At 39.6% G+C, this 13364-nt stretch overlaps 1 protein-coding gene across 6 annotated transcripts; it reads right to left on the minus strand.

Annotated features, from left to right (window-relative positions):
- Positions 1-320: 320 nt before the first annotated feature.
- Positions 321-12893, minus strand: LOC124072371 (matrilin-3-like). 6 transcript variants are annotated; one of them, XR_006845486.1, is made up of 12 exons: positions 12482-12893; positions 10646-11350; positions 9097-9216; positions 5722-5841; positions 5428-5547; positions 5166-5285; positions 4707-4826; positions 4477-4602; positions 4235-4354; positions 3878-3952; positions 1938-2441; positions 1724-1825 (listed from the first exon to the last, which is right to left on the minus strand). XR_006845486.1 is itself a non-coding variant. In XM_046413784.1 (11 exons), exons 1-11 carry the CDS (start codon positions 12801-12803, stop codon positions 1440-1442), a joined length of 1899 nt encoding a protein of 632 aa, XP_046269740.1. In that variant the 5' UTR covers positions 12804-12893; the 3' UTR covers positions 321-1439. The 6 variants fall into 6 exon arrangements, 5 of the variants coding, with proteins under 5 accessions (XP_046269740.1, XP_046269735.1, XP_046269737.1 ...); XM_046413784.1 differs by lacking the exons at positions 1938-2441; positions 3878-3952 and adding an exon at positions 321-1492 and having other exon boundaries at positions 10775-11350; XM_046413779.1 differs by lacking the exons at positions 1938-2441; positions 3878-3952 and adding an exon at positions 321-1492.
- Positions 12894-13364: the final 471 nt, after the last annotated feature.

A 13364-nucleotide genomic window follows, 5' to 3' on the forward strand; every position in this document is an offset into this window, starting at 1 on the left:
TTGGGAGTTTCTGAGGAAAAGCTAACATTGCTTTATTTGGCTTTAGTTGTCTTGCATTTATTTTGAGCCTAGGCTAGCCTGTAACAATGTAGAAGGTCCATTAAATAAATAAACACTATGGGAAAAGCCTAGTAAAGCAGCAGTACAGCACATACAATGTACGGTATGTTAATGCAATTTTGAATTTAAGCTGGATGCAAAACAATAAAAAGCCAGATGGATTTGTTGGATTTGAGATACTAAAAGTCCACATCATACCTGTATAAATGTTAAAAGTGGTTTGCAAACTAATTGTAAAAACACACAATACAAGATATATATTAGATCCATTGTTTCAGAATATTTATTTTCCAAGTGCAAATTTACTCCCCATAGAAAACATACAGGCTAGTTATTTTCTGTCACAAAAGCACCATAGTATGTCATGCAGAACTGTCAGTTAATACAAAGACTCTATATAACACAAATTTCACTTTGTTCTATGTTTGCTCCATGGCAATAACAAGTAGAAAATACAGTACATGTTTGTATTGTATGATTAAAATACTGTACAGCAAAATATTTTAACTGAATGCAAACATTAGGGGGATCCTATCTTAAAATCTTGTTTTAAAAGTTAGTGCATTTAAAAGAGTCTTTAATGGCCAGGATTTGGTTCAAGATTTGCCAAGTGTACAAAGTACTGAAGCTGTCCAATCACCCTTGAACTCCAGACACACTTTTCCCTCTCCTGGAAGCAATTACACCTGTCTGTTACAACCAAAACAGTAATTACCAATCAATGTTATGCAATAAAGTCACTGAAATACCTCAGGTATTTCAAAGGAAAGGATTTTGGTAATTCACTGTGATGTAACAGTGCTGTGAGCCAATTGGACCAGGCTTTATTTTGGTCTTTTCTCTGTGCAACAGTGCTGCAAATGGGAGGGTAACAACAATGCTCCTGTTGTACAAGTGATTAGTTTTGTTATAGTTATGGATGGAGTCTTTGTGTTCTTCCAAGAACACAAGGACAGTGACCAGGGAATGCCCTGTGAGCAGAAAATATATGACAAAAACATTCATTACAAAAGCAAAACTTTAAACTACTTAATTTTTTTTCATTTATATATTTTTAGAAGCTGAAGTCTTAACTGACTGGCTTACACTCTCAGGAGGACACCTAACATTTTTAACAAATATACAGGTATGTAAACATTTATACCAATTATACCTGACTTTACTTTACGAAGTAATAAGAGACACTGATATGAATGCAAATTGCAGGTTTATAATACAAAACAGTACACTGTATGAGAACTCAATACCATGCACACCTTTACCAAATCAAATGCATTTCCAGTGAGACAAGAAAAGATTTTGAGGATTATGGATGACATTGGTTGGTCGGAAAATTGGATACACTGTTAGTCCTGATCATGTCCTTTGACATCTTCATCTTAATACTGCTTTTGGTCCTCAATCAGGTTCACTTTGTCAGAAAGTTCATCAAGTGAACAAACAGTCAAGGAATAAAAGTGTGGTTGTAATGTTTAACAGTTCTTCATGACACAGGGGGAAAAATGTACTAGTACAAATCAATAGATGATACATACATATTCAGCTTAGTTTTAGAAGACATTTTAGAGGCATAGAATTTAAAGTGGACATTTGTCTTATGTAATCACAACTTAAAATCTTATATCAAAATCAAACCTCTATGCCTTCCAAGCAAAAAGGATATGTTTTCTGCTCAGCTCCTGAATGATTGACTGTACTTTCTTCTGGAACACAATTTGAGCTTCACACATGCAGGCATCTTGAGTTATTTCACTTCTCATTTCCTCTGAAAGAATGAGAAAAAAACACAGAGAAAGTCAGAGCATGTAATGGTGTGAAATGGTGTTTCAACATGTTTAGTGCAGCATCTTTGTGGTACTTGTTTATAGTACACGTACAAATACATTTGGCTACTTGGTAGGCAAATAAACAACACAGCCAATTTTATGTTTCTCTTTGTGGATGGACAGCCAATATCTTTTGGAAACTCCCAAGAGCAGGTGTTGATGTTCAGTATAAGAACATTTTGGAGCTGACAAAATCAGACAAAAGTTAGGTGAGAGGAGAGAGATCAGGTACAATCACGAGTTATCTTTTGTGAGTGAGATTAGAAAATATGTTAAAAACATCACTTCAGCGAATTCATCACAATACCAATTCACTGAACAAGATGCAATCAGAATGGACAACAGTCAAATCAGTTACAAATGTTTTTGAGTCCTTTGAGACCAAACTACTCAGTGGCCCCACACCACACTTCCATTGCCTGAGCAGTCTCTCATTCCTTAAGCCAGCAGTGCAGCACATGTTTATGTCCTATAAATGGTGTTGTGAATGGATGGACCAGCAGAAGTATTGCTGGTCGCCGGACACAGTGTCTTTGGTTGCAGACTTCTCCACAACTAAAGGATGTAAAAAGACAGATGTGAAAGGTGCGATAACTATTAATATCAAAGTACATGCATTGCAACCCTAAATTTATAGACACAGACAAAGCTCTCTATCAGTGCCATGGGTTTGACCAAACTCTGACTTGCAGCAGTGAAATTTACATCTTTTAGAAGATAGAGAGCTTTTTCTTCTCTCTGAAGGCTGACTACTACTATTTAAAAGTTGTCAGCAACTTGTGTAGGTTCACAAGGTTACAGTCTTGTGGTCAAAGAATTTGGTCGACAAATCAAAAAAACATCATCATCTTCATTATTTATTCACTTCACAAAACATCATCCTTGTTCATACAAGCTACATCCTTAGGGTTCTTCACTGACATGTCACTATGCCTCAACATGGACACACATTTACGTTTCTTTTGATTCTTTTGATAAGTTCTTTTGAAATTTTTTGAAAGTGAAGACAACATGGAATACGTTGAAAAATGATCAATCTTGAACTTTTCAGTAACGTTAAAATAAAGTGTTTCAGATTTAGCACAAATTATTGAACCAAGGCTACAGCAATGAAGTGTTAAATGTGGACAGAACTATGAATTAATTCTTAGTCCTTTGTTCTTTGTTATTGGTGTGATGACAAAGAAACATACAATAGATCCTGTAGGGACGCAACCCTAACCTAACACAAGTATAGTTTGAAACAAAGGGGACCTACTTTCCAGTTAATGGAAACGCTAACTCTTACCTGTATAGGGTAGGTATAGAGTCAGGTGAAATGTGTAAATCATGGCACAATGTAGGGACCTGGCTATCAGAGCAAGGATGTCTAGGTGAAAAAGGCATTCTTTGCTGCTACAGTGTTGAAAGCCTTCAAAAGAAGGAGGACTTTAGAGTTTCTCTCATGGCGTGCTGTCATGTACCAAGCCTGGTACAGCCAGTGGTGAAGCCATACCACCACCTATGTCTCAGGCAAAGCAGTTTAGCCATTTGAACTAGTAAGATCCAAGATAAATTTCTTGTGTCTGGCATTGCCAGAATATGAAGCAAGCATATTCCACTGTTCAGACTGATATCTTCAGCATGGAAGCTTTAATATCCTGTACTCTAGGCTGTCTGGACTTTCCCTGCTGGAGGATTGTGAATGGAGGTGACATCCAGGTATTCTTAACTTCTAAGATTACTTTGTGAAAGAAAAGTGAATGCAGAGTGAAGTCACTGTTTATTGTCACACCAGCTTCCATAGTAAAGGTTAAGCTTATCCTGATTTGCAGACCACATAAATGCAAATTTCAGTACTGCTCTGCATAATAAAATGGCCAAACCTATAGACCCTTTATAGAGCAAAGCCTGAGTGAGGTATTACCTGACATAGAGGAAATACTGTATATGCTGGATTGTGGATTATTACTATGGGAAAACAGGTAGGATTTAGAAAACTGCTATCTCACCTTAAGTCATCTTGCATTATATAGAATGGTTTGCGAATGGCTCTTGTGAAGTCAAGCACATGATGCAATCCATCTCTGTGAAAGCTTCTTGAATTATCATAGAGAAAGGATATTCAAGGGGTCCATGGCCAGCTATTGACACTTGGTTGCTCAAAGTTCCTTTGAGGACTCATGAAAATCATATCCATGTCCTTTAAGTCATATCCTTTAAGTAAGTTAGTGTCAATCTGGCAAGCTCAACAATAGTTGTAAAAGACAGATCAGATGGCAATATTGTAATTCAAATTAAGAACAATGTCTTGATAATGTCAATATACAGACATCATTGTGTATGTTGAAAAAGGTGCAGATCCTTACGTGAGCAGGTTTTCTGGTCTGCATTCAACACATATCCCACTCGACACTTGCAGCTGTATGAGTCACCTTTGTTGACACAAATATGCTGACAGTCATGTCCCTGAGCACATGCATCTGAGCCTGGAGAGAGAGCGAGACAATGCAAGTCCCTAAGCAGAATTCTCTTTGGAGCTACTGCGGCATGAGACGAAAGATCTTGGGGTACTGCACCAATGCTAACTTGAAAGGAAAAACTTTCTTACCTGAGCATGTTTTCTGATCAATATTCAACATGTATCCTACTCGACACTTGCAGATGTAGGAATTCCCACTGTTGACACAGATGTGCTGGCAGTCGTGTCCCTGGGCGCATGCATCCAAACCAGAACCTGAAAAGAAATCTCCCACCTCAGTGACTTAGTATTATGTATTATAAACAATCACTTGGCTTTTTGCAGTCACAACTGCATGCTGAAATAAATCAGGTGCTTACGTGAGCATGTTTTCTGGTCTGCATTCAATACATATCCCACATGACATTTGCAGATATATGAGCCATCACTGTTGACACAAATGTGCTGGCAATCATGTCCCTGGACACATACATCCGATCCTGAAAAGAAACACTTCAACATCTAACTCATTTGAACACCATCAGTCAAGAAGTTCCTGACCTGCTGAGAATTTCCCAATTTTTCTCTCAACAGTTCATGAAATCTATGGTCATGTACTCCACTTCTCTTAGTGCATCAGTCTGAGCTTGTTCACAATGAGCTGAATGATTCTAAAACCATAATCTATCCCACAAGAGGACTGAATGTGAACAGAGTTACCCTTTACCCCTTTATAGTCTCTTTCACTGCAGAAAATAACATAGTGAGATTCTAGAGAGATCTAATACACCATACCAATAAAGACACATCATATCCTTTAGAAAAGTCCAGGTTCTTACGTGAGCATGTTTTCTGGTCTGCATTTAAGACATATCCAGTTTGACATTTGCAGACAAACGAATCGTCAGTGCTGACACAAATATGTTGGCAGTCATGTCCCTGGGCACATACATCTGTACCTGAGAAGAAACACTTCCACATCTGACAAGCTCAATGTACGTACATCAAAGAGCTCTTAGTAAGTAATAGAACTTGTGTTGGGTCATTATGGACAAGCACTTAAAAACTGAGGCTAACCTGAGACACTAAAAAAGTTCTTACGTGAGCATGTTTTCTCATCTGCATTCAAGATATATCCCACTCTACATCTGCAGATGTATGAGTCATCACTGTTTACACAAATGTGTTGGCAATCATGTCCAAGGGCACAGGGATCAGCACCTGAAAACAGACAAGTCCATTTGTGATATGACATCTAATGATACCTTTCAAGCAGGCTGTGGCTGGCCATTGTTCCCTTAGCAGTTGATGGTACTGTCTGTCGCCTACTGAATTATTCAGGCTGGGACACAGCACCATGCACATCTCATGTATAGATAAAATTCAAGTGCTTACGCGAGCATGTTTTCTGGTCTGCATTCAACACGTATCCCTCATGACACATGCAAAGGTGAGATTCGCCATTTTTGACACAAATGTGCTGGCAGTCATGTCCCTGGCCACATACATCCAAACCTGAAAAGAGACACTTCCATCGCCATCATCCACAACTCACACAGTCCAAGACCAACAGATAATTAGTCTTTGGGCTCTTGTGGAAGAACAGTAATTAAAAGATCTCTGGGCATTTATCTTGTGTCTTACTCTGCCTCATTGAAGCACCTACATGGTGAAGACAAGCGCCCAGGTGTCTGAACCCTTGTTTTGAACTGGGGCTCATCAAATAACCGGGGCATATAAAGGCAACTAATACAAGCCAATCACAGAACAGAAGGGTGGGACTAGGCAAACACTCTTAGGGACAAAAAAAGTTGATGTGCAATCATGCATGCAATGAATTTTTGTGAAGCCAGGGGTTGAGTGAGCTAGGTGTATATAGCAGTATGACTGTTCTCACATGGGTGCAAACAGACACTTGGTCTTTTCAACATCCTCTATAAAACTGCGTTTGTAGCACAAAAAAAATTTAAAATGTAGGTTCTTACGTGAGCATGTTTTCTGGTCAGCATTCAACACATATCCCTCATGACACATGCAAAGGTAAGAATTGCCATTTTTGATGCAAATATGGTGACAGCCATGTCCTTGGGCACATGCATTTGAACCTGAGAAGAGACACCTCCACAGCTAAAATCCACAATTAACTTCAGTGGCGAAGCTTATAATGGGCCAAAACTGATTGACGGTCTTACGTGAACACGTTTTCTGGTCTGCATTCAACACGTATCCCTCATGACACATGCAAAGGTGAGAATCCCCACTTTTGACACAAATATGCTGGCAGTCATGTCCTCGGTCACATGTATCCAAACCTGAAAAGAGAAACTTCAACAGCTAACACTTACACCATCAAGATAGACCAAAAAACTATTCTCTTGTCTGATGCTTTAGCCATTTTTCCTGCTTAGCACATATATTTAGATGTTTTCATTAATCAGTGACACTGCCCTAAGACATGTGTATCATAAGGTCCAAGTTCTTATGTGAACATGTTTTTAGGTCTGCATTTAATTTATATCCTATTCGACACTTGCAGATGTATGAGTCGTCATTGCGTTGATGATTGCATGAAAGTGCTGGCAATCATGTCCATGGGCACATAAATCGGAACCTGATAACAGACATTTCCACATGTAACTGCAAGCTTTTTACATCAGTCGAGGAGAGCCCAGACTGTTGGCATCTCTGAGTGGCCATCATTCCTCTTACTATCGATGCTGACACATGCTCCATTCCTCTTTCTGTATCATTCAGGTCTCTGACTCAGGCTGAGCTCAATTTGTGAAAGTGCTAAGAGCACAGTGTCACAGCAGGCATGAAGAAAATCTCTACAAAGCACCTCAACAATTCTAGGTCACTCACACTTCCAGTTTTTATGCATAAACACCCACAAGTTCACATTATAATGTGCCTATCCAACAGGAAAATCTGGTGGTTTTTGTATTTAACCAAGCACTAAAGTAATGAGACACTGCTCTAAGGTATGCATATCAAATCTCATAAGACATGTTTTGTTTTCACTCCAAACTGACTAAAAGGCTAAAGTGCTTTCTACATGAGCATGTTTTCTAGTCAGCATTCAACACATATCCTGAATGACACTTGCGGATGTAAGAATCATCAGTGTTAAAACAAATATGCTGGCAGTCATGTCCCTGGACATATATTTCTAAACTGAATAAAACAGTACTACATGTGACTGACTGCAGCTGAACACAACAACCATTTGTGGTACACTACTCAGGGCAACCTCATAACATCAGTGATTCACACTAAACTGAGCATTCACTTCCCACTTTTCAGAATAACCCGAATCCAAGTAACAACCCCTTTACTTAAAGCAGAATCCAGTTTAGAGATGCCTTAAAGCGTCATTGCTATGGTGGCTCCAAGAAATCTTTCCAATACCAAAAGATTGAGAAAATCTCAACTTTTCTGCTGTGACACAAAATGATGTCACTAACTAACAAGACAATGTGTTTTGACCAATTTTTTCCATCAAAAAACATACCTAGGTCATGTCTTTGGACACATGCATCCAAATCTGATAAAGCATCTAAGTCTAACTACATAAGTCAGGAGGCCGTGAGACACATCACTCTTCCAGGCCTCCAGGCCTCCTGGAATCTAACTCACCACCCCTGGCCAACTAGGGTTCGACCCAGTCTGTCCCAAGACCCAATAGCACATTCTGGTAGTTTGCGCTAATTTACTGGCATAACCTTTCACATAACACTAGTGATTTTCACTCTTCACACATGCAGTTAGTGTCTATGCCATGCTGGTATAGATTTACCTTAATATTGATCACTAGTCCCACGACCCCATGCAGGAAATGTTCCTGAACATTTTGGGAGGAGACTGCACATGTGAAAGTGGCTCCAGACTGTCCCAGTCTTTTCTACATCTGCTCATCTTTCAAGTCTTGCCCTGTCCTAATGATTTATGACAACCAGCAATTCATAAGCTCAAAAGCTAAAAATAAAATCTGTTGAGAAAATATATGATCTTATCTGAGCAGTTTTTCTGGTCCATTCAATAGTCGCCACTGTTGATACAAATGTGCTGGCAGAAGTGTTTTGTATTGTATCGTGTAGTGTAGTCTGTGTATTTGGATTTGAGTTATGACTTTAAAAAATGAGGCGAGTGTTTGATGTGAATAGCAGCAGTTCAAAGTGAACCTTCAGTTCATAAGCTTCGTTTCATCAGGAATTAGCACTACTGCACTGCCAACTCCTGACCATGTTCCTTTCCTCTTGTTTTTAGAAATCTAGAACTTGTCCCTTTCACCTAATGGAGAATCTTCATCTCCGTCTGTGACTGCACCACCAATCCTCCTGCTGCCCTATGAGGAGGCTCTCCTCAGGTTGAGGATTTTGAAGACCTACTGAGTGGAAGTCATTACTTTAAGAATTTGTGCTCCTCATCAGCGCAGGCCTTCATCAGGCCTTCGTCCTGCTCATTTAATTTGTGCTGAATAGTCACTGTCCTAATCTATTTATGGCAACCCAAAACATGAGTAACAAGAGATGGTATGCAGTGTCCCCAAAGCAAAAAGATTCTTCACATGGATGTCCAAGGTTTAATCAGTTATTACATTGAATATTTTAGCTCTCATTAGAGGCTTTTTCCCTTCCAGTCCCAAATCATCAGAATATAACTACAACCATTTGAAGCAGTGGTTTTCAGATAGTGAACCGTACAAACACAAATAAGATTTTGCAACACCGAGACACTGGACAAGGACATGAAAAAGATAAATATTCTTACGTGAGCATGTTTTCTTGTCCGGATTCAAGACGTAGCCCGTGCGACACTTGCAGTCATATGAGTTGCCATTGTTGACACAAATATGCTGGCAATTGTGTCCCTGAGCACATGCATCCAAACCTAAAAAAGAAACGCTTCAATGTCTGATTGGCTTAAACATAGTGAAATCAGTGATTGTGTGTTACACACATGTGTTAGTAAGTATGGATGTAAGTATGTATTAATTGTGCAGTTTTGTAATTCTACAGAGCCACACGCAGATTAGTTTGCTTTATCTCTGTGCTTCAACAAAAGCAATGTTATAGTGAATTCATTCAAATCAAGGACACAACAAATATTTTGCTGGCTCCTGAATTTGAGACACTTAACATGTAAGGGATTCAAATTAATATATAAGTGAATAACAATCCATCTTAATTTTCTAGCAGAATATTCCAGACCATGCAAACACAAAACCCGCACTTAGCAACAATCATTGCATGTCTTGACATTATTGTTATGGATGGACAGAAGTTGGTCTCAGTGAAACACAGAGGTTTGATGAACTCCTTAGTTTCAAGCTGTCATTCAAAAACAAGCTGTTAAATTTGCATTACTGTAAGGCACAGTGAGTGATAAGTTCATAACCAGGAAGAAAACTGCTAGAATAGCATAGCTCACTTTAGCAGTTACCTTGCCAGTTTAGGTGGCACCAAAATTTTAAAAATGCAGTCCAAAGGTAAAAATTTCAAATCCATTTTCACTTGTGGACAGTTACTCAAAAGTATTGAGCCAACAAGAGGTCATTGTCAGACATTTTTTTAAAGAAACACTTTTGCTTTACCTCACAATAAGTTTACATTGATGATGATGTACTGTTTATCCCCTTCAGTAATATCAACTATTCATTTTCCCATGTCACTTTATTATAATTAGCATACTTAAATAAAAGGTAACGTTTATGCAGAATATTCATTATATATGATGAAGTTTTCTCAAAAATTTGTTGCACTGACATTACAGCCAGATTTAGCACAAGTTAATGTACTTTTTGCCTTGCAAAATGAGTGGCAGTTAATGTTCTGTCAGAGATTGCAAAAGCCAAAACTGTGGACCTGGGCAGCTTAGCACGTCTTCAGGTAACTGAGCAGGACACAAGGCATGAGGCACAAGATGCGGCTCAGGGTGCAAAGAGCAGCGTGCTTCCTGTGAAAAGTAAGGGCAGCATCATATTAGGTTTCAGCCATTTTAAAGTGTTCAAGGTTGCAGAATTTGTTCAGAATTGGCAGATCAACCACCGAGGTTTGTCTTCTTCTTTTAGTTGGTTAGTACGTGACTTACTGTAAAGGTTTCATTTTAAGCACACTGAATTGTTATCACCATCTACATGATAACAGTTAGTGAACACCTTTTTACAGGTAATCCAAACACAAAAAATGCAGTAAATTAGCGGTTACTTTCCCTTGTTTTCGGAACCAAAGAAGAGGACCAGTGACTTTAGAATGGAGATTCCCTCTATGGTGCTGCCCATATGATCACAGGTGAAATTTAAAGGAAAAATCTGACATACCGTGGGTTCCTTTACCATCTTTTTCATTACTAATTCCATTACCGTCTTTTCTGCCATCTAGTCCTAGTCCATAATCATCAATTCCGCCATCTAATGGACTATCCGCACTCCCATCATTATCATCCTTACCACACAAGGTTTCCCTAAATTTGGAAGTGAGCTTCTCTATGACACCATAGGTCTCCACATAGAAGACATGGTCATCATGTGGAGGGCTGGCCATGAGACGGAGGGACATCATATCAGCTCTGTCTACTCCCACTGCGTAGATCTCGATCCCAGATGCCCGAGCTGCTGCTGATACTTCCTCTACCTTATCCTGGGGTCTCCCATCTGTCACTATGATGGCTACTTTGACAATGTTCCTGGAGCTAGCACGGGCTCCTGCCTCTGCGGTGAAAGCTTTCTCCATGGCAGTCTTGATGGCCATGCCCGTCATGGTGCCTGAAGCGAGGGGCTCAACACGGGCCAGTGCCTGCTTCAGTGCAGATTTGTCAAAATGGGTGTTCAACAGAAACTCAATCTGCACTGTGCTGGCATAATTGACGAGGCCAACCCGTGTGGCGTCTGAGCCGATCTCCAAGCTGTCCACCATGTCTTGCAGGAACTCCTTGGCCTTCTCAAATTCAGCAGGGCGTACGCTGCGAGAGCTGTCTATGATGAAGACAAGGTCTATAGGACGATTTCTGCAGTTGGACCTTCTTGCTGTAAAATAAAAGATGTTTTGAATGAATTAAAAGTGTATTTTTCATTGTTTTGGGATTGAGGATCCAGCACTACAACTCTCAGAACTTGTGAGAATGAAAATCTCCTAGTCTTCTCACATAGCATGCATTCTCATCCCTACAAACATACACACACACATTCACTAAAGCACACAAACCTTAAACCATAGTCTGATCAGTTGGTTGATTTATTATTGGATATTTGTAAATAAATTGAGAGGCAACAAAGCTGTACCAGATGCAGTGATGAGTGCTAAAACTTTAAACAAATATGTTAGAGGACTATAGTGGCTTTTAATTTTAAATATGTTGGACAGTTTCAAATTTGACAGAAAATTCTGTTGGGAGTTTAATGAGAACGGGTTAGTTATGGTTAAGTACCTGCAACAGCACTGATGGATGCAGGAGAGCCTCTCGAGACTCGAGCAGGCTGCCAAGATGCAAATGGTGCAGCTTTGTGCTGCAGCTGTGAGAGCGGCTGGCTTGTCTTTGGCAGCTGGTGATGGGAGGGCTGATAGCGATAAAACCCAGAATTAGTGCCACCAGCTTTTCCAAAGGCAGAGGGGAAAGCATTAGAGTAAGGGCTACTTTGGTTTAACTCAGGCTAAATTAGATGAAACTTGACAGGCATGCATAGGTGATTATTAGTCAACATTTTTCAGTGTGAGTGTTACAAAAGGGAGAAGTGTATGCACTGCATGCTGTTATGGCTGTTTTATATCTATCTATATCTACATCTATCTATCTGCCTATCCCAGAAAGTTGTATAACAACACTTGCACCATCTGTATAAAATCTTCTTAATCAAAGCAAAAAATTGCAGCCAGAAATCAACATGTCCTTGCATGTCGTTTACGATTACAAAAATGAAAGATTTGTATGAACAAATGTAATGTTTCATTATTGCTTACATTGGGGTATAGACGTTTCTTTCCATTTTTTTATTGTCTTACATAATGACATCAAAGCATTCATATTTTTCTTGAGTGTCAGAGTGCATTAGAGAGTTAGTGCGCTCAGCCACAGCACGCACAGCACGCACAGCACGCACAACAGGTGGATGGATATTGTCAGCATACGGGACACATAACATCTAGACCTATGAACCAACCTCCACTGTCACTGCCCCGTCTCTCCTGCGTCAGGTAGTTGTTGGCACCCTGCTGCTGCTGGAAGCCTCGGGGTGCGTAAACACCCAGCTGGACCGCTTCAACAGTTTCAGCCCTTGGTTCTTCATCAGAGGTTTGTTCAATAGTTGCGATGTCTCCAAAGCGCTGATAGACCCGCGGAGGGACTTGAGAGGACACTCTTGGGATTAAAGGACTAATTGAATGAATCTTCCGGCTGTGTGACCCTAACTGCGGGAAAGTTCCCAGAGTTCCCGATGCCAAGATGCAGATGAGACAGAGCAGTCCCCACGCCGATGGAGTCATGATGCCTGCGCGCAGTTGTTGTCCGTCTGCCCTTCGGGCCAATACCACGGCGGACTATTTATATGATCTCGGCCACGGGTCACAAGGCGTGGGGAACAAGAGGCCCAATCCAGAGACATTTGGAGGAAGTGAAGGAAGGAGGGCACAAGCGAACAAGAACTGCAGCAGGATTTACTTTTCATTATGTTTGAAGTGTTTGACATTCTGAAGTTAAATTCTCCATCATTTTTATCATTACATTGTATAATAAACTTTATTTAACTTGAGTGTTTCCATTTTATGTTACTTTATACTTCTACTCTACAACATTTGTTTGATTGTCTCTTTAAAAATCAAGATTTTCATTTCAAATAGTTTTAGCTTATTAAATATGTGTGGAGTTATAAATTAAACCAAAAATAGTGTAGTAATAGTGCATAAAGGAGCAAAAATAAGCTCCATCTCAACCAGATAAAACATTAAAATGCCATTTACTCCTTAATGGATTGATGATAATAATCCAGTAATATTCTGACAGTACGTTTGCTGCTGAAACATTTGTCCCTCTACTGTTTTAACATT

This window comes from Scatophagus argus, chromosome 15 (genome assembly GCF_020382885.2).
Source record: "Scatophagus argus isolate fScaArg1 chromosome 15, fScaArg1.pri, whole genome shotgun sequence".
Classification (NCBI taxonomy): Eukaryota; Metazoa; Chordata; class Actinopteri; family Scatophagidae; genus Scatophagus; species Scatophagus argus.